General features: G+C 46.3%; 1 protein-coding gene across 10 annotated transcripts in view; it reads right to left on the bottom strand.

Annotated features, from left to right (window-relative positions):
• The window catches only part of AAK1 (AP2 associated kinase 1), a 108,704-nt gene that overhangs the window by 22,857 nt on the left and 58,873 nt on the right, over positions 1-26,974 (bottom strand). For 5 of the 10 annotated variants that reach the window (XM_083453742.1, XM_083453740.1, XM_083453745.1 and 2 more), the window contains 9 exons: positions 26,239-26,549; positions 24,934-25,179; positions 19,182-19,405; positions 17,779-17,936; positions 15,266-15,382; positions 12,395-12,484; positions 6,752-6,853; positions 3,471-3,572; positions 2,702-2,812 (listed from right to left, as the gene is read on the bottom strand). In XM_083453742.1, the coding sequence (XP_083309868.1) occupies positions 2,702-2,812; positions 3,471-3,572; positions 6,752-6,853; positions 12,395-12,484; positions 15,266-15,382; positions 17,779-17,936; positions 19,182-19,405; positions 24,934-25,179; positions 26,239-26,549 (1,461 nt within the window). The remainder of the gene's footprint in view (positions 1-2,701; positions 2,813-3,470; positions 3,573-6,751; positions 6,854-12,394; positions 12,485-15,265; positions 15,383-17,778; positions 17,937-19,181; positions 19,406-24,933; positions 25,180-26,238; positions 26,550-26,974) is intronic. The other 5 variants (XM_083453747.1, XM_083453749.1, XM_083453744.1 and 2 more) reach the window with 4 other exon arrangements.

Raw genomic sequence — 26,974 nt, 5'->3', positions numbered from 1 at the left:
TGTATTAATTTACAAAGCCCTGAACAACTTAGGTCCAGGGTGCCCTAAGGGCCACTTAAACCCTTATATCCCATCTTGGATCACCAAGATCATCTGCAAGAGCGTTGTTGGTCATCCCGCAAGCTGACAAGGCTCATCTGACAGCAATTCAAAACAGAACATTGTCCTGTGGAACACCCTGCCACTAGAGATTCAGCAGGTGCCTTCTGAGTCCTTCTTTAAACACCTGCTGAAAACTCTTCTATTCTGCCAGGCTAATGTTGGGAATTAACAAGACATCTGTCTATAATGGCTAGTTGATGGTCTCCAATTTTAATTCTTTTGTTATATATAGAGGCTATTGTCCAACCCCCTGCAATGCAGTAACCACAACTAAAGAATCCCTGACAGATGGCCATCTAACCCTTGTTTAAAAACCTCGAATGAAAGAGAGCCCACCACCTTCTGAGGTTAGCTGTTGTACTAGCAAACAGCTCCTATCTTCAGAAACCTCATCTTAATGTTTAGAACAAGCTAGAACTGTAAATCACTCTTCGTTTCTTACTCCAGTGGAAGCAACATGGATCCATTCCGGTTGCACTTGCTCACTGCACATCCAACTACTGATAAAACATAAAACTGGTTCTCTTGCTCATAACAATTTCCTTTGTCGCTCATGCTTCATTATGCCCAGGAAAAGATGCTGATGTACTAGAACTCCAGGCAGACATAGCCCATACCAAGAGGAGTATTTTATTGCCGCTTGGTGGGTAAAGCTCACCTGGGCCACATGCAGGCAGTGTGGAGTGAGCGAGGAACTGAGAGCTGCGAGGGCAAAAGCCCCACCAGGAGGCAAGAGCAGAGAACAAGACAGGGGTAGAAAAGCCAGGCCAGAAATGCAAGATGTGCTGGAGTTCCAGTAGATCTGGTCGCTCAGCCGCAGAGCACCCACTTTGAATGTAGAAGGTCCCAGGTTCCATCTCCAGCATATGTGCCAACTCTATGGGGTGGAGGACAGCTCAGCCCCCCTCCCCAAAGTATGCGGTGATGGGGCTGAACCCCCCCCCCAAAAAAAAATCTTGAGGGGATGGGCCTTGCCAGGCCTCCCTGCAGTGACAGAGGGCCTCTCTGGGCCTCGTGGCCTCCTTCCAACACTTGTGACATCACACAGGGGTGTTGCACATGTGATGTCACGTGCACGCGACAAGCCCCCGCCCCTCAATTGTTGCACGGCACTTGGTGCCTCTGATCCTCAGCATCTCCATATAGGGCTGGGAGCTGTTGCAAGTCAGCATAGGCAATTCTGGACAGGCTAATGGTCTGACTCTATATAAGGCAGCTTACTATGTTCACTTCCCCCTATGTTCAAGCAAGGCTCAGCTTGGAAAGAAGTCCTTATATCCCTTCCTGCCCAACACAGAGCCAATGGCCAGCCTGGGCTGGGGAGGTGGGGCCAGGCCAGATTTGGAAAAGCTCATCCCCAAGGGTCTTAAGCTACACTGCGAAACACACATGGCAGCGGTCAGCCGTTCCTAAAGCACTGCATGTGTGCCAAGAGGACAATTAATTTATTTAGTGCTAGCCATGTGCATCCAGGGCACGTATCACCATCATTATTATTTATTAAATGTATTAGTTGCTTTTATGTCATGGCGACCCAGAGCAAACCCGCACAAATGAAGACTGGGGAGGGAGGTGATACATTAAAATATCCCACCCTCTCTAAAAGGTCATAAGTAGTTAAAAGCAAAAGGCCTGGTTAAAAAGGAATCTTTTTGCCTGGTGCCTGAAGATATACAACGATTCCGCAAGCAGGGAGCATTCCGCAAGCAGGGAGCCACCAATGAAAAGGCCCTGCTCTTTACAGGGGAACACAAGCAAACGATGCTGAGAAGCAACATCTGACACAACCAAGTGGAGCACAGGCACGCAGCCCTCGATATCAGATTACACCCAAAGGATTCAACTGCCAGAGGTTTACAGCTGCTCGCCTCTGTTGGTGGGCCTGCCCCAGAAGCAGCTTACATTTAGAGAGTGAGGATGGAGAGACCAGAGAAAGAGAAAGAACTGCACAGGCAAGCGCTGAAGGAACGCCAGCAATTTTGAAGCCCATCTTTCAGACCAGGCTGGGCAAATTCCCAACTTGGCACCTCAACCTGTCTGAGATGCAGTTCCCACCATCTCCAGGCAGCACAGCAGAGCTCCTGTCAGCTTGAGAATCATATGGCCAGGCTGTCCCAGGCTGATGGAAGTTGCGGCCCAAAACATCTGGAGGGCATTAGGTTGGGAGTGGTTGAAATAGTGTGTCGCTCACTTCCTATTAGCCCAACTTGCAGCTCAAGCACTTGGCCACTAAGCTGCATCAACTGTGAAAGAGCTATGACAAAAATGTTCATGGAAGAAGGAAGTTTTGCACTGTGATCTGAAGAGAAAGGAAGAGGAAGGGCGTGCCAACGTAGGGGTTCACCCCCATCCAGCCCCTAGAAACTCATGTTAAGAGATCACACTGGACCCAGGAAAGAAGAAATGAAGGCATTGTCATTTGGCACACAAAAATAATTTGGAATTAACAGGATCCTGCTAATTGAACCACCGTCCTGCCTTGGCACACAGGGACCACCACAGCTTTCAACACAGATGCTTCCACCACTTTCATGTTGCACATTTCTCACATTCCCCAACCTCCTTTCCCATTTGTACACAACACTTAAAGGTACTTTACCTTTGTGAGCTTGGGTTGAAACGGCTAAAGGAGCAAACTCATCCAGAAGGTCAGCAGCAGGATTAGAAAGCAGAGAGCAGTCAAGCAGGGAGTCCTCCCCAGTGACAGAATCTGATGGTCCCCCGGTTAGCAAGCAAGAAAACAGTACAGAGAAGAGGAGGTTAGCAGTCACACCTGCGAAGCTGTCTGCTTGCAACTCATCCTGAGCTTTAATGCATCAGTTTTTTAATTCCTGGGCTGAAGTGAGGCCAAAATTAGTCGTTTTGAAAGGACTCGGCATATACAAGCAGCGTCTGAACAAATAAATTGATTTCAGGTGGTGGTGGTGTTCTTAAAAATGTCAGCTTAAAGGGCTTTGGGAGATGCCTTGCTGCTTATTTAACAGCTCTGGATTTTAAGGAGTTGAAATTCAATGTGATAGGAGGATTACAGTTACAGCACTCTGGCCTGAACTATAGATGAGACTGATTCTAATCTGTTAGCTCTGTGAGAGCGTGGTGTTGATAATGCCAAGGCTGCAGATTGCAGAATGTTATGCTGTTTAATACTTTGCCTTATTTAAATGTGTAGCATTTGGAGAGAGGTTGTGCGCATATATATACCCCAGAGAAGGTGTATGGATCTTTTTAAGATTTCAAATTAGCACTCTAAAGAAAAGTTCAGCTTGCAGGCAATGCCCCATTGCTGAGACTGGAAGACACAGAAGCCCACCCATTTCTTCATCATGAGCTTGACATCATGGCCCACCTGAGCTCAAGCCCCCACCAACCTGCTCTGTTTGAAGCCACAGAATCTGTCTGCGATGATATATGCTGCGACACAGGAGCCTCAAGGCCTGGGATGAGACTCTCAACTGTTAGTTCAGCTTTTCCTTTCCGAAGGCACAAAGGAACAGAGCAGAAGCCAAAGTTAGGTCAGGTTCAGCAGAGGAAGAAAGGAAGAGAAGGCCACAGCCTGAAACACTAAGCCCTGGACATCCTACTGCAGGCAGAGACATTCCAACACCTGGATTGCCCACTACTAAATGTCAGTTTAGTCCGAGGGTGATTTTCAAAGGGATATTCCTGGGCACCCAGGAAAGCACAGAACAAGAAAGACCCAGCGCACTGGCAGACCTGTGCAAGCCCAAACTTCCGAGTGTCAGTGAGGTTCCTTTCCAGACCTACCTCTGACAGCAGCAATGCCACAGCCACGGGAGGAGATTCCATGCCCCTCCAGGATGCGGAATCATGTGGGCAGGGACAACTACAGGGGTTCTTTCAACCTGGCCCTTTGGCCAGGCGAAGATGGTGCAAGCAGCAGGTCCCTGGGGACGCCCTGGGCAACTGGCCCTGCCCACTGAGCTGTGCTATTCGGACGTATTCTGCACAGCAGAGCTTCTCTCGTTGCTAGGGATGAGCAGATGGAGCCTGTCAGGCTCACCTTCCTTATTGCCCCCATGTGCTTTCTAACACATGTAGACAAGTCTCAAAAACGGAAGCATGCAGCCCAGACTCCTGTGATTCAGCTTCATTATAAGGCTTGGCTTTAACATGCCATGAAACTTCGGTAGCTGGTTCTTCCGGCAAATAGGCAGCTGGAAATAATTTGCTACTTAAAATGCTTAGGAAAGGTCTCTTTAGCTTTCCAAAAGTGTCCAGGGTTATGGCATGCATTGAACTGAGAAAAAGATGTGCTTGCAACACTGGTGGCTTAAGTGCACCTTTCAAGATACATTTTGGGAAAAGGAACATCAGGTATATATTTATGGCTATTCCATACATGCAACAGCTTTAAAAACCCCAATTTAATTCTCAGCTTTGTGAAGGGAAGATATGACACAAGGGAGACCAGAGGATGGACTAGGCCAGCCAGCCAGCCTTGTCTGGGCCCATGCAGGATGCTGTGGGAGCTTAGGCTTGCAAGGGCCAGAGGGTGTTTTGTATCCCGGGCTTTTAAGTCTTTGAGCAAGGGAAAGAATGCGGCAGAGAGAAACTAAAATCTGAGGAGAAAAGCACTGAGGCTCCTCAAGAGCAAGAGAGACCCAGGCACGCCAAACCATTTCTAAGGATGCAAGAAGAAACATAGCAGAAATAGGTGGACACATCATTACAGAGCAGGAAAGGGGGGGGGGGTGAGGCCCTCTGGTGGATCAGGGATGGGTTAAGTTAGGAGGGATAAATAGACAGCTCTCTGGATGGAAAGAAGTAGAAAGGGGAGTCTCCCAAGGATCAGTATTGGGACCTGAGCTTTTTAGCTTGCTCATAACCATCTAGAGTTAGGGGTGAACTGTGAGGTAGCCAAGTTTGCTGACAGTGCTAAATTGCTCAGGCTCTTTAAAACAAAAAGGGATCGCGACGAGCTGCGAAAGGAACCTCTCCAAACTGAAGAAATGGGTAGCAAAATGGCAAATGCATTGAATGGCAAATGCAATTCAATGTAAACAAGTGCAAAGTGATGCACGTCAGGGCAAAAATAATATTAATTTCACCTATAAGCTCATAGGGACTGAACTGTAGGTGCATGACTGGGAACGAGACCTTGGGGGTCATAACAGATAGCTCAATGAAGATGTCGACCCAGTGTAGGGCAGCTGTGAAAAAGGCAAACTCCGTGCTAGGGATCACCAGGGAAGGAACGGAAGATAAAGCTGCCAGTATCATAATACAGTACAATTAAGTAAATCTATGGCGCTACTGCATTTGGAATGCCCGGTACAGTTCTGGTTGCCTCACCTTGGAAAGGATATTGTAGAGTTGGAAAAGGTTCAGAAAAGAGCAACCAAAATGATCAAGGGGATGGAGAGACTCCCTTATGACGTTTGGGACTTTTTCGCTTAGGGAAAAGGTGCTAGAAGCATATAAAATTATGCATGGTATAGAGAAACAGATTACAATTTGCATTGGCATTCTAGATACTTGGACAGACTTGCCTAAACTAATACAGTGGTGCCTCGCAAGACGAAATTAATCTGTTCCGCGAGTCTCTTCGTCTAGCGGTTTTTTCGTCTTGCAAAGCAACCCTATTAGCGGATTAGCGCTATTAGCGGTTTAGCGGCTATTAGCGGCTATTAAAGGCTTAAGGGATTAGCGGATTAGCTGCTAAAAGGCTATTAGCAGCTTAGCGCCTTAGAAAAAGGGGGTGGGGAGTGAAAAAAAATCTCAAGAATCGCAAAACATTTTCGTCTTGCGAAGCAAGCCCATAGAGAAATTCGTCCTGCGAAGCGCATTGAAAAACGGAAAACCCTTTCGTCTAGCGGGTTTTCCGTCCTGTGAGGCATTCGTCTTGCGGGGCACCACTGCATGTTTTTAGCAAGTGCTGATAAGAATACAGTGAAGGCACCTGCCACACTAAAATTTCAAATTCTTACGAACACTGGACAGGTATTACGTGGCACCTGTAACAATGCCAGTTTTGCCAATCAAAGAGGTCAAGTGGGCATATATGGAGTAAAGTAATCTCATACTTCTGTTTATCTGAGCTCAGCCAATGATTTGGTCCCCCCCACTAAGGTGGGAAACCTTTGGCTCTCCAGATGCTGCTGAACTACAACTCCCATCATTCTTAGCCATCAACCATGTTTGCTAACGCCGACTGGAGCTGCAAGTTCAATAACATCTGAAGAGCCAAAGATTCCCCACGTCTGCCCAGTGAATGAACCTTTCCTGCCCTCCTGTATAATTTGAAGTCCATTTACATCAGGACTCTACCACCCCATTTTTGCTGCACATGTAGATCTGGCCTGAGTTTCCCACTTGGAAAGGATAAAAATGAGAGGAAGAAGTGATAGATTACAGAAAGCGGAGAATTAGTGGAACAAGGGAAGGTGATGGTTTGGCAGTGATGCCCAGGGTGAAGGAACTTCACATGTCTGATTCGCAGACTGAGCGATAGGCTAGTGAATTCCAAACACTGAACAACATCCTATGACCCTCTGTCTCCCAAAGTCACTTTTTGTGGGCTCTGGCTGGCTTGACCTCTGGGCACATGCTTGCCACAGTTCAAAACATGCAATGCTGGTGGGTCAACATGCAGGACAGAACACGCCAGAGAGGCTTTTCAGGATTTTACCATTCACAGCATCAGGGGTGCTACCGAAGGGATCAGCGAGAGGCATGATATCAGGGAGGAGGAGTGCAGGCTCAGGAGATTTGAGGCCCTCAATCAGTTTTTCTAGCAGGGGAGGGGGGGAGAGCAGGAAATGAGGAAGGAGAGAAGCAGAAAGAAATAAAGCAAAAATCACACAAAAAATTGGTTAAAGCAGAACACCAGTTGTTCAACAAGGTCAACAACACACCTAACATTTAAAGGATTTCTATCAGGGTTATTTTCACCAATATATGCATTTAATTGCAGATATGGATCCTTTGGTTAAGCATGCAACAACCTGAAAAGTCAGGGCCCTGGATTTTTCCAGCTGGTCCTTTAATAACTGAATCACATAAACAGAAACAAGACCGCAGACACTTTTTTTACTTGTTGTAACCTCCCCAAGGTGTCCCATTTAATTGGCTCATCGCAGTGAATGCTCTAGCATCCTTGCACTAAAACATATTGTTAGCCAGTAGAGAATTGGCCCAGAATTGTTGCTGACTCCTTTTCAAACACACACACACAACAAAACCCAAAGCGCCAAGCTAAACTGTACAAATTAATCTGCATTGCCTGTTCCTTTTAGTTTGAGTGTGGTTGGGTTTTTTTGGAGACACACTGGATTTTTAAAATGTAGGATTTCAATTAACCTCTTAAGAGTGCTCAGTTTTCTAGGCTCACTCATACTTGATGATGCCTGGAATATGTCTGGAAGTGGGCATTTAACATAAATGATGGAGAAAATCAGTAAAGAAATAAAAGGAGGTGTTAGGACTGCAAAAATCTCAAACGGTCACATTTCATCTGAATCTGCCCCACCACCAGACACAGGCACACAGCTTTTCTCTCAGCTTATCAACATGGAGAGAAGAAACAGTCCCAGTAAAAGGACATCATTGGCATTAGTAACTTTCTCCCACCCACCCCGACTCCACGTCTTCAGGAATGGTTACCAGCAGGCCACGGCAAAAATGCACTTCTGGGTGTAAGGAGAGCTGCAGAATCCCAAAGGCATTCATGAAACACAGAGACCTGTAAACTGCATGCTCCTGTTTCTGTGCAAGTGCTGTGGTTAGTTCACAAAAACCTTGCAAAACAACCATGCATGGTATTAGCTACATCATAGAAAGATGAGTCACACACCCTACAAATCGTTGCCCCCCTTTTATTGCACGTGGCCAAAAGAAAAGAATTAATCCTAGTTAATACCTAAGGCCAGGGGTGAATTGTCCAGTGGGATTATGGGCTGTGCACTTTCTGTGGTCTCACTCCCTGGAATGTATAGGGGAAAGTCCTATAGATGTCCCTTCTCCCTCCAAATCTGGCAGGGATGTTTTCAGCAACCTGCATGTTCTGCTACAGCAGTTTTATGGCAGATGTTTGGTTGTGACCTGGGACCTCATGCCACAGGGGAGCCTTGCCCAACCTGATGCCCTCCAGGTGTACGAAGTACATCTCCCATCAATCCCAGCCAGCATGGCAACCACAGAGGACAGGGTTTGGTGCAGCATTTCAGAGCTTCTTGTTTAATTTCAGTGCTTTGCACCATCCTCATAATGTGCACAGAAGCTCCCAAAGTTGATTCAGTGCAGTAAAGCCAGAACCTCCCTTAATTTACACTCAAGCAGAAGCAGGTGCAATTATTGTCTCCAAGATCTCTTGAATATCTGCCATTGTCACCCAGTGATAAGTGGCTTGACTTCTCTATTTAGGACTCTCACATCCCAGAAGCCAACATGATTTCTTTCTCTCTCTTTTGGCCTTTTGTCCCCCAAAGACAAAATGAATTATGCATTATGCAAATTATATTCCTGGAGGACTGCAATTAGTAGATTTGCATGAAGAGGGCTTTGAATCTCTCAACAGCTGTGTGCAAATTTTTCTCTGGCTGATTTGCTGTGTGCATGCACATTTAAGTAACCAGGATCTGCATGAAAGGGGGGGGGGATCTTAAAATGGACATGGGAATAAAAAAACCCAGACTGATTCATCTTTTCCAGCCACTGGTGTAATCCAGCACTAGGCCTGCAGCGACAAATTCAAAATGTGCAGATTTCTAGCCGGAAAGGAAGAATTGGGAGCACATTTTAGAATGTGCTAATTCTCCCTTTGAAGTTAAAGCACCTGACCTCATGTGCACTGACAGGTGGGGTGTCCCACTCACTTGCCAAAGCGGTCTGTGGGGTGGGAGACTTTTGGATCCAGCCTGCCAACCAGATTCAGTTCCCCACCCCCTGGTGAATACGACAGCAGCCTTAGCGTAGAACTTATCTGGGAGTGTGACCTTAACGGGCTGTGCTTCTGAACAAATGCATACAGTGATATCCTATCAGAGCCAGTGTGATGCTGGGGTCAGAGTAGGACCTGGGCCATGAAGTTCATTTATGGGGTGGGGAGGGCGGGGCTTGGCTGTCAGTCTAACCTATTTCACAGGGTTGTTTATGGAGATTAAATGAGATTAAAGAGGAAGGACCATGTACTCCACCTTGGGCTCTATGGAGAACAAGGTGAGATATAAATGCAACAAATAAATAATAATAAAATAAGTGATGTAAAAAACGGCTAAACCAGGTGAGGGTAACCAATGGGCCTCAAGCCCTTAGTGAGTTAGGGACTTCACCTACATGTGAAGACAGGCTCTGGCGGATGAGTTGGTCCAATGGTCAAGACGTGATTTCTGCATGTGCTGCAGAGGGAAGTGAGGGGCAGATGGGGCTCATCAATTTGGGAATTATGAGAATGAAAACTCTGATCCTAAACCTCTGCTGCCTTCTGGGATTCAGAAGAAGAAAAAACTAAGGAGAAAGCCCTACACAAATCCAGGGTGGAGTCCCTAAGGCAGTTGGATGGTGCCTTGTATGCCTCCTTCCAGCAACTCCTATAGCCAAACTGGTACCAAACCTATTGCTCGGCTTTCCTTTGGACTACACTAACCAAGAGGGGAGTCTTATCATCTGGGCAATCCAGGACCTCCATAAACACTGCCCAGGCTTGAGCCCCAGGGAGGTCATCAGTGCTGCTAGCGGTGTTGTTTGACCTCACCCCTGGAGGTGCACTCCATTGTCTCTCAAGACAGATGAATACCAACAGCTACAAGATATAAACAACAACAACACGGGGCTCCTGCTGAGAACAGGGGCTTCCTCTTCCACACGGAGAGGAGAAGGAAAGGCAACAGAAGAAAGGTGTTGCAAGCTCCACCCCCCCCCCTTATTCCCATCGGCTTTCAGGGGCTGCTGCTCCCTTTGTCAGCTTTGCAAAGCAGGTGGAAGGTGGATGTGAGCATTCCTTTACCCTTGCGCAAGGTTGCAGTGGGCACGGTTGAGTCAGGTGGAGCTGTTTCAGCAAGTGACCTTGGGGACAAAAATATTTGCTTTTGCCACCTGGACTTCTCTTTTAAAACCACCCCATGCTGTCTGCCATGTCCTGGCTGAACATCCAAAAATCAACAAACAGTGCACAAGTTACAGCAGGCATCCTTAATTAGGGTGGAAAAAAGAAACTCTCCCAAAATGCAATTCAACCATTATTAATTATCACTTTGAATAATCAAGATGCACAAAACAAAAAACCACCCCATAGGCTTTTTGAGCATGTTACTCACTCTTCAACCATGGAAGGAAAGAAAAGGACAGCTATTTCAATAAAGCACACAGCAGCAGAGTCCTTTTCCTTGGACATCAGCTGGGGAAGAAAAACTATCTAGTAAGAATCCCGTCAAACAGCACATTCAGAATACCAGGCTGAAGAGCAGCTTTTGCCAGCCTAGTGCCCTCCAAATGTTTTGGGACGCCGCCGCCCATCAGCCCTAGCCAGCACAGCTGTATAGCACTGCAGCTGATGGGAGAATGACCATGCTGGCTGGGGCTAATGGGAGTTGCAGTACAAAACATCTGGAGGGCACCAATTTGGCAAAGGCTGGCTAAAGACCATGGGGCCTTTCCAAGCAGCTGCTTTGAGGTGTCAACAAACCAAAGGGCACATGTTGTTCTCCAAAACAAGTCAATCCCATCTTAGGAGCTCGTTACAAAGGGCGGCTAAAACTGTAGAAGGAGAAAGGAAAGCACACATTTCATGCCTTTTGTCTGTGAAATCCAAACACAGCTCAAGGAAAAAACTGAATCTGGTATCCAGAAAACACGCAATGCTTCTTTTGCACTGCATAAATTATTTTGGGTTTTGCTAGTCTTGGAGGAAGAGCAGAGAAGAACCGTATTTTTCGCTCTATAAGATGCACTTTTCCCCTCCTAAAAAGTAAGGGGAAATGTGTGTGCTTCTTGTGGAGCGAATGCAGGCTGCGCAGCTATCCCTGAAGCCAGGAGAGCGAAAAATACGGTAGTTATGCTGTGGGACTTTGGAAATCTACCTATGTGGCTACTAAGATTTCAGCAAGCAGGTCCCCCCACTACCCTTTCAAGTATGTCTATACAGCTATAAGGACTATTAAAAAAATTGCTTTGCAGGGCTGGGTGTAAGTGGGGAGATGAAAAGAGATTTTCTAGAAACACAATTTTGCATGTAACAGCTATTGGCCTGATCATCATTCTCACCACCAGTACCTCGTTTTATTTATGAAATAACAGGCATCAGAGAGAAGGGCTTGCAGTTCTGCCATGCTTTCGTTTGACTGCAGAATATGTTGTTAAAACAGCAGCCAGAGAATCCCCCTGAAGGCTGTGAATTTAACCATTGATAGTGAAACTATGCTGGACAGGACATGCCAGCCAGTCACCGCCCTTACCTTGCCTTGTGGCTGGGAGGGCTCATCATCATGAGGGGGAAAAAGGGGGGAGGAACTAGTGCCTAGTGCACAGAATTAAAAGCATTACCACACTCTGTAATGACTAATCAAGCAAGACAGCCTGCCATGAGCTTATTTTAAGGAGACTTGGCTCCCTTCCATTCCAAGGCAAGAGAAGATGAATGCCTTGAGCCTGAACTTCTCATTTCTCAGTATTTGAACAGATGCTTTGCCGTCACCTCTGTCCTCCTTGCAGCAGTTACATTTCCATTAGCAGTTGCAGCCCATGAGTAGCAAATAAAGCACTATTTAAAAAATAAAAATAAAAGCCAGGTAACACCAAAGCACGTTAATTCACTGTGAACATATCCCATGAAAACCCACTGATATGAAAGGAGAAGCAGAACAGGGCCCTTTCGTCGAATTAATAGATTTAAAAATGCTAGAACATATGGATTTATCCATCATTGCCTTATTACAACACTCCCCACCCCAGTAACTTCTGATGCGTCCCTGACAGCCTGCCAGGCCAATATTTATCGGTGACCTAAGAGACAACATCCACTAATCCATTTTCTACCATGATCTTAAAAGATCAAGGCCAAATGAACCCAACCCACCCGAGAACCAAGTTAGGACCAGAAGGGTGCTCAGAGTAGCCCCTTTGGTAGCTGCTGGCATCCAGGTACCTCCAGGAAGCACGCTGAAGCAAACAGGTGACTCTCAAGTCGTGCTGTGAATGGTTCAACACAACACACCATCTGAATTCACTTACTGACATTTGCATACAAGGCCACCCAAACGGTCACTTTGGGTGGCAACCACCTTTGGGTGGGATCCCTTCTGCTAAATCACATCTTGTTTATGCAAGTCACAGTTACCTGGCGTATCTGATAGTGGAAGAGGAATGAAAGGATCAGGAACAGCCAGAAGTGGAGGGCTAGAGTCCAGGATATCTTTTGTTTTTTCAGCTGGGTGAGCAGCAAGGGGGAAGTTAGGAAAGGAAGGAATGGGGAGAGGGAGGGAGAGAGGAAGAGAGAGAGAGAGAGATGTCAAGCAGAGCACAGAGAGATGCCAAACAGACCAAAGATGCATTGAAAAGTCATTAATTGCCACATGCATCTGGGGGTACGGCAGTATTACCCTCCCACCCCCATGGAACCCCTCCAGCAAGCTGCAGATATTATTCTGCCACTCAACCAAAAAGTTTATCAGTGAATTATTGGTGAGTTGATCCAAGGTCACAGTAGACCACCCACAGAACCAAAGTAACAACTCTTCTTCCAAGAGTATCAGGTCATTCCACCCTCTCCAAACTCAACAGTTCACATGACGAGGATTAATTCATTATTCATATGTTCTGCTAGACTTGGGGAGGGCTACTGTGTTTCTTTGAGAGTGTCGCCACTGAGTGAAGTCTCTAAATCAAGATGCATGGCTATACTATATTATTACTCTTACCGACAGCTTTATACCACTATTCATTAAGTTTCATAATGGTTTATAAAACCATCCAATAAAAATGGCAAAATCAAATCGATAAAACCCTCAAAAAGCAGAGCAGAGGCAAGCAGCGCCAGAAATCAAAGGCCCTTTGAAAAACAATGGACTTCTCCAAGAAGGCTGAGGCTGAATGAACCTCCCCTTGGGGGAAAGTTCTGGAGCAACGGGGCTGCTGCACAGAAGACCCTGCTCCATAAAAAAAATACAAAACATTAAAACAAATAAGCCGATATAAAACAATCCCATATTCCCTGCCCCTTGCAATGGTTTATCTGGAACTTGCAGCAGGATTTCTACAGATGATCTTAAATGCAAGGAGACATCCCCTGAGATAATCAGAACTCAAGCAGTTTATGGCTCTAAGTGTCAAAACCAGCACTTTGAATTGTCCCATGATCAAATGGCAGCCAGCACAGCTGCTTCAGGAGACAAGAGATGAGAAGATCGGCCCACAACTGTCCACAGGCGGACCTCTGAGTTCTGCATTACCTGAAAGCTGGAAGCACAACTCATATTTCAATGTTGTGGGCCCAACTCTATGAAGGGCCTACCCGCAAGAAGTTCAGATTGGCACCACTTGTAACTGAGTTTCAGGTGTCTGGTCAAAACTGTCTTATTCAAGTAGACCTTTGCACCCTGAATGCTGCTCAGATGTTTCCCTTTTTTCTTTCCCCAAGATTTTAAATTCCTGAAGTTTTAAACTTTGGAGCTTTAATTCGAGTTTTAAAATTTGTGCATTGTGTATTTTATTTTATTTTTGCTGTGAGACCTACATAGTAAAAAGCAGGATATGTTTTTAATAAATAAATGAAGTTCCCAAGCTATCTTCAAAGTCAGCCACACATACAGCACACTGCAGTTGGACAGCCTTCCCCAAAATGGCGGTTCCTGGAACTCCCATCAGCCCGAGTTGCCATGTTCTGGGATGGTGGGAGTCCAAAAATGTCTAGAGGACGGTGGATTGGGAAAGGCTTAAGTAGCATAATCTTGAAGTCACTCCAGAATTTATGACAACTACCAGCAGTGGCATAGCGTGGGGGGTGCAGGGGGGGCCGGCCGCACCGGGCGCAACATCGGGGGGGGGGCGCTCGCACTTGCAGCTCTCTGCCCCTACCTGGCTCACTCTCTCTCTCACTGCAGTGCTGGCTGTGTGAATCTGATCCGAGCTGCCGGGTCGCTGCCCACTGTGGAGGGGAGGGTGCCAGGCGTGTGGTGCGGAGCGAGAGCAAGGGACTATCTGGGGGAGGGACAGTGCAGCGGGGGGGGGGGTGCAAATTACTTGCCTTGCCCCGGGTGCTGACAACCCACGCTACGCCACTGACTACCAGGTTTGTGTTTTATGGAGTATCCACCAAAGCTCTAAAAAACATCATTCAGGGCCATTTGCTGCCTCATCGCATTTAGCATTTAAAATGAAAATATAGCAGGTAAAGCACATATTCAGGCTACATGCCGACTATTCTTAAAGCCCTGTGCTCTTCTCCAAGGTGGTCTCAGCACACAGCAGGGGCTTCCAGCAGCTCCAGAAACCAGCCAGACTCAATAAAAACCTGATCATACTCCATGAGATTAGAGGCAGGACTGGATCTAGGCTGGTCAGCTTCTCTAAGCCTGCAGAAGGCACCCAGGTTTTAGAAGGACGTTAATGAACTGTCCACTCCAGATGGAATCAAGTACAGCCCTTCCCGGGTCCCCACTTTTTCCACTTGTTGATTCAACTCTGAAGCAGGTGCTGCCCGCACTCAGCTAAGTGCATGAAGAGTCTCACAGCTTGAGGCTGGGTCCTGGCCTGACAACTACCCAGGACCACGAGTCCTCTCCAGGCACAGGATAGACTGGCGTGTGCAGTGCCAACCCCTGTGAATGGCAGGCAGTAATAAGCCTCCCAATTGACCAGGCTTGGCATAAATGCCAAGAACCTGGTCCTTCTGCTTAGCCAACAGGGCAGCAGCTTCTGCCTGAAACACTTCACACTACAGGTCCTGCCCCCTCAGGGAACCTGGGCTGGAGATCTGGATATGGAGGTCACCTGGCCCAAACATAGCTGACCAACTTGCAGCTGAGGCCCTGTGCTCCCCTATCCTCAGCCTGGCCAGCCTCATAATGCCCACTTGTAGCCTGCCTTCCATCTCCCCTGATGGCAACTGAAAGAGACACAAGCAGGGTCCAGAATCACTGCCTGCTTCCATTGGAAAGACCTTCTGCACTGAATTGGTCGGAGCTGCAAATAACATCCCATCTGGGCGTACCTGACACAGGTGCAAGAGGAGATGAGCCAAACGCATCTGCCTGTGTTGTGGAAGGAGCCGGTTGAAAGCCTGGGATCAGATTCTCTGCCGAGCTACCCAGCTTCTCCGGAAGTTTACCTGAAATTCCAAGGACCTGGTTATTTTTTTATCTATTTTATATAATTTAAAATACAATAAGAAACCACAACAAAATTCTGCCATTTCTTGGGAAAAGGCATTAACAGCAGCTTGATGTTAGAACTGGTTTATAATGCATATTGAAGTCTCCAGTCCAATAGGTCTCTCCAGATGTTTCCATGTGTCTGGGGCGGGTCTCTCGATTGTCATGTCTCATATAGGAGATGACTGGATGCCACCTGTGGTGAAAGGATTCATCTTGTTTCTGGCCACCCTGACCTGGCAGGGCAATTTGTTGGACAGAGCAACAGGCCATACCTGAGCACACCATGAGTCTCTTGACAGGCCTACTGCACAGCGCCAACATTTAGCTCTTTCTAAACAAGCACCCACAAGCAAAAATGTCAACATCTCTGGATGAGACAAAAGTTGGTTTGATTCATCTATTATTACTAACAAGCCAACAAAGGAGCTGGATTTATCTTTATATTACAAATTAATCAAGGACCTGGTTATTAAGTGCTCTTATGCATCATGAGTTGCTAAGCATATCTTGGAAATATTCCAACCCCCCTGGATATTACTATTATTCATATTTATTGCAAGCCAGAGCTACACCTGGTTTCTCAGTTTTAAGGATCAGCAACTAAGCCAAACAGAAACTCCACATGTTGCTCCTTCACTCTTACTAGGTTTGTTCCTGATGCTTTTTTGGGGAGGAAACCGGTGCCAGTCTACAATCATAAAAACATGCTAAGGAATAGTCCACACTGAACAGAGTGAGAATACTTCCAAGCAAACAAGCATAGGTTTGCACTGTGAGAGAAACAACATATGGTATGTCTTTTGGTTGCAACTAGGATACTAAGAAATGCAACAATTGCATTTAAAAATCTTATGCCGCTGATGGTTTCTGACAAAGCATTGAGGATAGTGAACTCTGGCTGGTAGCACAGTATAAACGCAACTGCCAGTGGACTCGCACAACAACGGCCCACATCTGCTGATCACACTGTAGATGATTTCAGGGGAAGTCTATTTCAAGTCTACTCCAGGAGAAGTCAGCCAGCAATGGTCATATACTGCCACCACAGCTGTTTCCCTCTGTAGCCTCAGAAGCCTGGAAGGTGAAACTGGAACCCAATAGTAAAATCAGCAAGTAGAATTATGTTGTGCCAAATTAACCTTGAAATATGAAATCTATCAAGTGCAGGGGATGGGGCCTCTGTCTGACCGATTATGAGAACTCCAATGGTCTTGATTTAGGCCACTGGACCAAGAGAGCTGGATGGTTACGTGGGAGCCGGTTGAAGTTAAATCCTTCGAAGACAGAGGTCCTGTGGCTGGGACGGGACGATATGGGATTGAGGGGGCAACTCCCATCTCTTGCGGGGGTGCAATTAGTGCCAGCACCGTCCGTTAAGAGTTTGGGTGTAATCTTCGATACCTCCCTCTCTATGGAGGCGCAGACTGCAGCTATAACAAAGGCGGCATTTTTTCATCTCTGCCAAGCTAAGCAGTTGGCTCCTTACCTCTCTCGCCCTCCTGACCTAGCCACTGTGATCCACGCGACGGTCACCTCCAGACTGGATTATTGTAACTCGCTCTACGTGGGGTTGCCCTTGAGACTGACCCAGAAACTCCAGAGGGTGCAGAATGCTGCAGCGAGACTCCTTACGGGGTCCTCACTGCGGGATCACATTCATCCGGTGCTATACCAACTGCACTGGCTCCCGGTGGAGTACAGGATCAGGTTTAAGGTGCTGGTTTTAACCTTCAAAGCCCTATACGGCCTAGGACCCTCGTACCTACGAGACCGCCGCTCCTGGTATGCCCCACAGAGGAACTTACGGTCTTCAAATATAAACATCTTGAAGGTCCCAGGTCACAGAGAGGTTAGGCTGGCCTCACCCAGAGCCAGGGCTTTTTCGGCTGCGGCTCCAATCTGGTGGAACGCTCTGTCACAAGAGACAAGGGCCCTGCAGGACTTGACATCTTTCCGCAGGGCCTGCAAGACAGAGCTGTTCCACCAGGCCTTTGGTCAGGGTGCAGCCTGACTCCCTCCTTTGGCAATCTTTACAAAACTTTAGTTTATGGTTGCCATCAATTTTGAATTTTATTTTAATTAATTTTTTATAATGTTTTTATAATGTTGCACTATTTTAGTGTTGTTAGCTGCCCTGAGCCCGGCTTCGGCTGGGGAGGGCGGGATATAAATTATTATTATTATTATTATTATTATTATTATTATTATTATTATTATTATTATTTTAAAAAGCCAGCTTTGTTCTCAAGGAACAGCCTACAAAGTTTTGGGAGGCCCTTCATCTTCAACAGCCTAGGCTGCCACAGCTTCCACTCTGAGGGCACTTTAGCCACTACTGGGTTACACTAACCATCACTCAATTTTGCAAAATCCTTGTTCAGCAGCTCCTCTGCTGTGAGCTTGGAGAAGTTGTCGTCATCAAAAGGGTTCCAAGTAGAGACATCTGGTGGATTGTATACATTTTGCTGTGATGTCCTGGGGGATCCAGAAGGCGTTGTCGAGGCAGACCTGGAGGAAGCCACCCCGAAAAGGGAACAAAAACAGGACATTCGGTTGCCATCTTTATTTCCTAACGGCATTGCAATGTCTACAGGTGCTGTTGAATGTGTGCTGAATATGCAACTGGGTAGACTTTGAAGTTCTGTTCAGATCTGTGAGCCTGAAAATTGTCTACACAGATTCATACAGGCAACTCCCCCCCCCCCTTGCCATTTACACGCACACGGGAAAAGCAAAAAGGGACAGAACAAGGTGTTCGCAAGCTTTTCCAATTCTGTTTCAAATATACATAATTTCACTTAAACGTGTGGTGCCTTAGAACGTCACAATACACACCACAAATGGGGGTTGCCTGTACTTTCAACTGGAAACCCAGCCCAGCAGTGAAATCGGTCCACAGGATAGCTCCATATCTCAAAGACAACCCGTACGCATGCGTGCACCCCCCTTTAGTGTCTCCTCCCCAAACAGAGGCCTAGACAAAAGCCTCTTCAATCATAATCACATACACTTTAAAAGAGGATTTGACAAATTCATGATGGAGGAGCATAGCAATGATGGCTATGCTCTGCCTCCACAGTCAGAGGCAGCCATGCTTCTGAATATTAGTTTCTGGAAACCACAGAAAGGGAGGGTGTTCTTGTGCTTGAATCCTCCTTGCAGGTTTCCCACAAGCCTCTGGCTGGTCACTGTGAGAACAGGACTAGATGGGCGATTGGCCTGATCCAGCAGGCTCTTCTGGTGTTCTTACGTTAAGCTTAGTTGCTAGCCCAGGTTTATAAACGCTCCTCTTGCAACTCAAGCACATGCCTCTGTTCGTTCCAAGAGCAACAGCAGGAAGGCTATTAGGACATGGCGCAAGAAAGGCAGACGGAGGCAGGCTGCCCCACATCAGAACAAAATGTACAGTGGTACCTCGCAAGACGAATGCCTCGCAAGACGAAAAACTCGCAAGACGAAAGAGTTTTTTGTTTTTTGAGTTGCTTCGTAAGACGAATTTCCCTATGGGCTTGCTTCGCAAGACGAAAACGTCTTGCGCCTTTTTCTTAAAACTGTCAATGCATTCCTATGGGAAACCGTCAATGCATTCCTATGGGAAACTGTGCTTCGCAAGACGAAAAATTCACAAGACGAAAAAACTCGCAGAACGAATTAATTTCGTCTTGCGAGGCACCACTGTAAAGAGAATCAAAATGCACAAAGGGTCATTTAGCAGGAAGAAGAGACACCCCCCCTCAAAAAAAAAATACACACTTGGACTTGTTGAGGCTGGCCTCAGCAGCCGCTGCCTGCAGAAGCTGTGTTGATTTGCTGGCTGGGACCCCGAAAACAGTGCTGTGCGTCACGTCACTCAGGATCCTCCGGTGTCCCGCTCGCTGAGTCTTGGGGGAGGACGGGGGAGTGAGGGAGCCCACCTTCTGCCCCTGGACAGCTGACGGCGGGGTGGTGGGGATCCTTTGATGTCGTGGAGGCGCTTGCTGGGGGGGGGGGAGAGAAAGTTACCAAGTTGATTTCCTTAACCACAGGAGTTGCAAAGCTGTTTCTTAGGAGCAGAAGGGACAACCCAAACTCTGCATTCTGTCCCGGTGGCGGGGAGGGGGGCAAAAGGGAGAGGAGGATAAAAACAGAAGGTAGACACCTTTTGGGCAAAAATGTAAGAAAGACCCAGAACTTTACTCCCTCAACGTGTTATTCATTCAGCCAAACCTAGAAGACTAACACACCAGAAGAGAGACCTTCACGCACACAGCAACTCCAAGCCACAACCGTTCGCTCACAGAAGAGGCAGCATGGTGCAGTGGTTAGAGTGTTGGACTAGGACCTGGGAGACCAGAGTTCAAATTCCCACCCAACCATGAAGTTCACTGGGTGTCCCTCTCAGCCTAGCCTACCCCACGGGGTTGTGGTGGGGATTAAATGAGGAGAAGGAGAACCATGGGCACAACTTTGAGCTCCTGGCAGCCCTTCTGTTCCTTTTTTTAAAAAATTAGTTTTTATTAAATATTACAGGAAAATAAAAAGAAAAAAGAAATAGAAGCAAAAAATCAATATGTAACACTGTAAACACATTTGTCTATGTATTTTCCAACATGCAAAGAAAAGAGAGGAAAGATAAAAGAAAAAAGAAAGAAAGAAAAACACTTTTCATAATCAATAATACCAAATTTATACTTCAAAGATTACAATATATAAATCCTAGTTAAAATATTCTAAAAGACTTCCACCGCATTCACCACACGTCTCTTAGTTTCTAGTTCACCTTTACATCTGTTCATCAGTCACTTCCTTTCCTTAAGTTCTTTCATAGTCCATCAAATCTTTGTGTTCTCTATATACTTCACAAGCCCTTCTGTTCCATAATACTGAAACACTGGCCTGCTTGCCAGACACAGAAACTGGATTTCTCAGCTTTTTTTTAATTTCCCCCAGAAAAGCTTCTAAAAATCGTCATGGCTGAAGAAATGTCCAAAACGCTCAAGGGGTGACTGCAAGACAGGAGCCTCAGAGATTCAAGTCATACTGACCTGTCTTACAAGGTTGTTGTAAGGACTCTTACTGTTGCTTTATCCTTTTCTATGCTCTCTCTCAATATAAATATTCTCAGCAGGGATTTGAGCCTGGCTCTTTCTGGCCTGCTCCCTTCACCACACTGACTTAACAGAACTTGCAATCCTGAAAATATATCTATAATATAAAGAGGAGCGAACAGAATGGGATGTTTACACCTTTTGGAGGCTTGGGTTATTTTTTCCCCATCATATTTAAGCTTTTCTCCCCAAATACCACAACAAATATTAGTTTGAAATGATATTGTGAATATATTCGTGACAGAAATAACCAACCCTTTTATGTTCACCCAGCCCCATTTTGTTAACATGAATAATGGGGGGGGGGAGCCCCCCCCAATAATTCTTAATCCTAGAGTGCTCTCTCCAAATCTGCTCCCCAAACCAGTTGGTTACCAATAAATCTGGGTATTACAGGGAAAAAATGTGTGGCAAGAATAACCTGGTATAAATACAGTTTCATCTGGAAGGCATTTACTGTAATTTATTCGTATGCTGTGCATCCTTTTCTTTTAAACAACAACCCCCCCCCCCACAACAGTCAAAGCAGCTGCATTTCAGGACAAAAAGAAACAATGAGGAATGATTACACTTGAATAGTAATGAAGTGTGTGTGTGTGTGTGTGTGTGCGCGCGCAGCAGGGGAAGGCAGATGTGAAATTTCATTCTCAAGTATCTGTAGTGATGGGGGATCCCTGGCAAATTTCCACTCCTTTTATACTTTAGGCAGCTGCTCCACTCGCTACAGGGAAAACCCTGGTTCTCATTAAGTGAAAAAGCACTTATTTGGGATGAATGCATACATTATAGTCATCAAATGGAGGATTTGCAATGTTTGGTCATGAGTACATTGGAAACAAGGATTGGGATTAAGCTGAAAAACTCTTCTCAAACTTGTTCGCCCGACAAAAATCCAGAGCAGGAGAAAGGAGCCACTGGGTCACCCATGGGAGGGGGTTTAAATACCTCAGGATAACCTTAACAGCTGATCTCAAGCAATTAAATCAAAGAAATTATACGCCCCTGCTCAAAACGATAAATAACAAACTCTCAAAATGGAAGTGGACAAGCCTTAGCTGGCTAGGTCATATCACAGCTATAAAAATGCCCATTCTACTAAAATTATCTTTCCTGTTTCAAGTTTTACCAACATGCACCACTCCTGCTATGCTTAAAAAAATGGCAAAACAAATTACATTCTTTTACTTCATTAGGAAAAAGAGCCAGACTCAGTCAAAAAATCTTATTTAGACATCGGAATAAAGGGGGGTTAGGAATACTCAATCTTGAACTATACTACGCAGCTTTCCAAATTAAACCATTGATACCTCTCATTATTCCATGGATAAATATAGAAAGATAGAAAGTGGCCACACAAGACTATCAGCACATGCTCTGCCCTTCATGAAGGAACAAGAAAAGGTGGGTAAACCCATTTTTAAAAGTATACTTAATGGCGTGGCAGAATTGGAACTTAGTAGGTGGCGCTGTGGGTAAAAGCCTCAGCGCCTAGGGCTTGCCGATCTAAAGGTCGGCGGTTCAAATCCCCACGGCGAGGTGCGCTCCCGTTGTTCGGTCCCAGCGCCTGCCAACCTAGCAGTTCGAAAGCACGTCAAAGTGCAAGTAGATAAATAGGGACCGCTTACTAGCGGGAAGGTAAACGGCGTTTCCGTGTGCGGCTCTGGCGAGCCAAAGCAGCGATGTCACGCTGGCCACGTGACCCGGAAGTGTCTCCGGACAGCGCTGGCCCCCGGCCTCTTGAGTGAGATGGGCGCACAACCCTAGAGTCTGTCAAGACTGGCCCATACGGGCAGGGGTACCTTTACCTTTACCTTTATTGGCTCCTAGGACTTCACTACTGATGCCTCTGCTACATCACCCCTCATTTAAACATGCAGACAATTATAACCAACTTCTAGATCTTGAAACAAATGGTTTCTATAGAATTAGAGATGTGTTTGTAAAAGCTAAAGCAATTTTAAAAGAGGGCCTGGTGGCAAAGGCGAAAGGCATAAAACGATCCCGGCTACATCTGTATCAACAGATACAGTCCTTTTGCATTTCTGCAAAGTATCTGGAATGAAGGGTGAGGGCTTGAGACCCCTGACACCTTTTGAATCACTGTGTAACAGACCTAGCCATGGGACAAAAGGGGCATTCTCAATGATATACGGTATTATATCAGAAAGCTTTGCAGGAAACGTGGAAGATATTCGAATGAGATGGGAGACTGACATATGAATTTCAATAAAAGAAAAAGCATGGGAATCAATATGGCAAAATCCATCTTTAAAAACAATTTCGGATCGCCTCCAGGAAATTTCCTTTAAAATTATCTTTCAGTGGCATTGGACCCCCACAGGCCTTGCAAAGATAAATCCTTTAAGCTCACCATTATCTTGGAAAGGCTGTAGAGAACAAGGTTCCTATATTCATGTTTGGTGGGAGTGTACCATAACTCATGCCTTTTAGGGGGGAATTTTTAACCTGACCTCCAAAATCACTAAACAATCTATACCTTTTAATTCAGCACTTGCCTTATTATCATTAGATTTGACCCCAAATTCTACCCTTAAACGTAATAATTATTTTTCTTCCTGTTCACAGGAGCTAGACTAGTTATTGCCCAACGATGGAAGGAAACTTCTAAAATACCAATAGAGGCTTAGGTTAATAACATCTGAAGCGCTGCTCTATCAGAACGCCTCACATACCATAGCAGCTAATCAAAGGCATCTCCAAAAAAAAGATACATTTGACACGATCTGGTCTCCCTTTTTCTCTTTTACTGAAGAACAGGGTATTTTAATGCCACCATCATCATAGAGGTGCCTGTGGAAGGGATATATTGATAAAAAATGTATTGTATTGTAAATGTAACTTTTGAATAAATGTGTTTGGGTTTATTTTAAAGGAAAAAGAACTACTATTGCGCCCACATGCAGTCTTTTGGTGCCAAACCAGACAGTTTTTCCATGTTCACCTTTGAAAGGATGAATCACAGTTTTCTGTTCAGGATTCATTAAGAATCTCCAGAAATTTGATGTGCAGGCAAAAAGAAAAGAAAAAAAAGGAACCACTGGGTCAGACCTGGCCCAGTTACCAGTGTCTGAGCAAGGATTTCATTCTGGCGCTCTCTCTCTCTCTCTCTCTCTCTCTCTCTCTCTCTGCTCACAGCCTCTCCTGAATCTGCACTGCCCCACCACATTTGTTGTGCCCCCCTTCTCTGCAGCAAAGTGTTGAATTTCCATCCTTTATCTAATGATTAATCACGGCTTTTTTCAGCCAGAACTTGCTTGAACTCAGTTCCAGCATCTCTGTTCACGGTGAGTTTTAAGCTGCATAATTATGGCCCTCCAATTCTTGATTGATTATAGCTCCCAGCGGGCCCAGCCAGTAGTCAGGGGGTGATGGGAACTGTAGCTCAACAACATGTGGAAGACCACAGATTCCTCATCTCTAGAACACTGTTGTATGAAACACAAAAGCATGGCCAGAAAAGGAGATAATAACCTTAGTTGGATCAGCACCAATGCAAATTTCCCTCCAGTCTTAAGCATGCATTGGGGCAGTTGAATAAAAATGCATGCTTCTGTTAGTGTTCACAGAGGGGGAGGAGGGAGGGAGGGAGAGGGAGAGAGAAGAGGTAAATATGAGCACCTGCAAAGAAGGAGAAACTGAGGACAATGCTGGGGTTCTTACCTGTTTTCACAAATTACCTCTGAGGCTTGAATGTCATTGTTAGTCTGATAGCATTCATCATTTTTAGTTGTTGCTTGTTAACAGTGTAAACACTGATTATTTGTTAAATACTCTATATGATTTATGCTATACTTGTGATGTTCCATTATTTTCTATCAAGTTACTGCTATTTATTGTTTGTAAGCTGCTTTCTAGTTACTGCAAGAGGGACGCGGGTGGCGCTGTGTGACTTGCCGATCAGAAGGTTGGGGGTTCGAATCCTTGCGACGGGGTGACCTCCCGTTGCTCGGTCCCTACTCCTGCCAACCTAACAATTTGAAAGCACGTCAAAGTGCAAGTAGATAAATAGATACCGCTCCGGCAGGAAGGTAAACGGCGTTTCCGTGCGCTGCTCTGGTTCGCCAGAAGCGGCTTAGTCGTGCTGGCCACACGACCCGGAAGCTGTACGCCGGCTCCCTTGGCCAATAAAGCAAGATGAGCACCGCAACCCCAGAGTCGGCCACGACTGGACCTAATGGTCAGGGGTCCCTTTACCTTTTAAGCTGCCTTGAGATTCATTTGAACGAAAAGTGGCCCAGAAATCAAATCAGGGTCTCATGGACGTGGCCACATTCGCTCCTTCCCTGCTGCCCACCAACATGAGAAGTGGGGAGGGGCCGTGACCCAGCGGCAGAGGATCTGGAAGAAGTAAACAAGCAACACTGCAAAGCCAACCAAAGGTTCCTCCCAACCCTTACCGGATGATCCTGCACAGGGACCGGCTGTGCCGCCACCTGCTGCACCTGCGGTTGGGGCAGGATCTGAGCCGACGGCTTCTGTTGTCCTGCAGCTGCTTTCTGTGGGACGGGCCCCTGTTGTGCCAGCAGTTGCTGCTGCTGCTGCTGCTGCATGTAATTCTGCACAGGCTGCGGTTGCACTCCTTGCTGCACCACTGGAAACTGTGGCTTCACTGGCGGCTGCGGTGCCTGGGGCGCCACTTGGATCTACAACACAGCAAGCAAGCATTCAGAACCCTTCCTTACTGCAATCTTTTGCACTTCAGCAATGGAGTAAGAGTGTCTCCCCAAATTCACCTTCCCTTGTCACTGGGTTGTTGCAACATGCTCTATGTTGGGCTGCCTTTGGAGATGACTTTGAAACTTCAGTTGGTCCAAAAATACAACAGCAGCCAGATTTCTGGCTGGAGTTCCATCTGGATCTCGTATAACTCGTTTTGAAACAGCTGCACTGGTTGCCAGATTATTTCCAGACCTAATTCAAGGTGCTCACATTGGTGTTTAAAGCCCTGAACGACTCAGACCCCAAACAACTTAAAGACCGCCCCCTTTCCTACAGAACCTCTCAGGTGCTGAGATCGGCAGAGGGGGACCCCTGGGTAGCCCTTCCGACTTCAGAGGCTTGGTGTGGTAGTGGCCCAGGGGTAGAAGACCTCCTCTGTGGCAGCCCCAAAACTGTGGAACTCCCTCCTTGCAAAAGTGCGCCTGGCCCATCCCCCTTCTACAGCTTCAGGAGAATGCTGAAGACACACCTCTTTACCCTGGCTTTAGACACTTGAGGTGCATGTTTTTAGGACTCAGCTTATTTTTATAGTTCTAAGTTGTTTCAAACTGTTTTTAATATTGTGTTTTAATGCTTTAACCTGCCCTGGAACCTTAGGGTGAAGAGTTGGAAATAATAAATCAAACAAACAAACAAGCAAGCAAGCAATATCAAAGTGGCCCAAATGCAGGGCTCACAAAGTACTATATACTTAAGTATTCTTAGTGCATTATATTTGATTTTATGTGCTCAAACAGAGGCTCAAATTTGCAAGATATGGGATGGTGGAGCTTTCATTTTGTTAATACCTTCTGCGCCCACTCCCTGTCTCGTATATTTTCTCTATGACCACACAAACTCGTTTGAAAGATTCCTTTGACTCCAAAAGTGGAGCCTCAGAGATCAGCCCTTGGGTCATTGGACTCAACCTCCTGTCTGCTGCCAACTGCCTTTAAAATTCCTGTGAAGAAAAAAGAAACCAGCCACCCCCCAAACAGCCTCACCTGTTGAACTTGCAGGGGAGGCTGTGGCTGCTGCGGCTGCGGCTGAGGTCCTTGGGGCTGATAAAATGTGGCTGGCGGCTGCGCTGGCGGCTGTTGCTGTTGCTGCTTTAGGAACAGCTGGTGCTGTGGGGTGGCAGCCTGGGGCTGAGCTGGAGGGGCTTGTGGTTGGGAGGCAGCAGGCGGTTGTACAGGGGGCGGCTGCTTAGGCTGAGCTTGCGGGAGAGGCGGAGTCGGCTGAGGCAGGGCTTTCGGCTGTGGGACGCTGGTAGGGAGGGGGGCCTGACCCCCGGCCAAAGGCGCTGGAGCAGCAACTGCAGAGCAAGAGGAGAGGTCAGAATGCATCCGTTTCCTTTACTCCTGTCCCCCCCCCCCCAATTGTGTACTTTTTATTTAAACACTTAAATGCATGAATATTTAGCTGTGGTTCTTGCACTGCAGGAGTTGGGTTAGATGACCCTTACATACACTTCTGTGATTCTATGAAATGAGGATGGATCAAGGGGCTGGAATATAAAACAAGGGCAAGGAAGGCACAATAGGCAGCAAATGGAAGAAAGGGGAAGAAAAGCAGATGCTTTGTTTCTCAATAGTTTGCAACCTCATCTTCAAGAGAATTAGGGTAAGATCTCATCTTGCATCCATTTAACTTGCACAATTTCATCCATGCGCGGTTGAAGGAGGGTTGGTTGAAATTGCACATGTTAAATCCAAGCAAGTGGGAGAGGTTAAAAGGTAC

The sequence above is a fragment of the Podarcis tiliguerta genome, assembly GCF_965153285.1.
Source record: "Podarcis tiliguerta genome assembly, chromosome: 8".
Classification (NCBI taxonomy): domain Eukaryota; kingdom Metazoa; phylum Chordata; class Lepidosauria; order Squamata; family Lacertidae; genus Podarcis; species Podarcis tiliguerta.
Note: the sequence above shows the minus strand (reverse complement) of the source record. Positions and strands in the feature narration are given on the sequence as shown.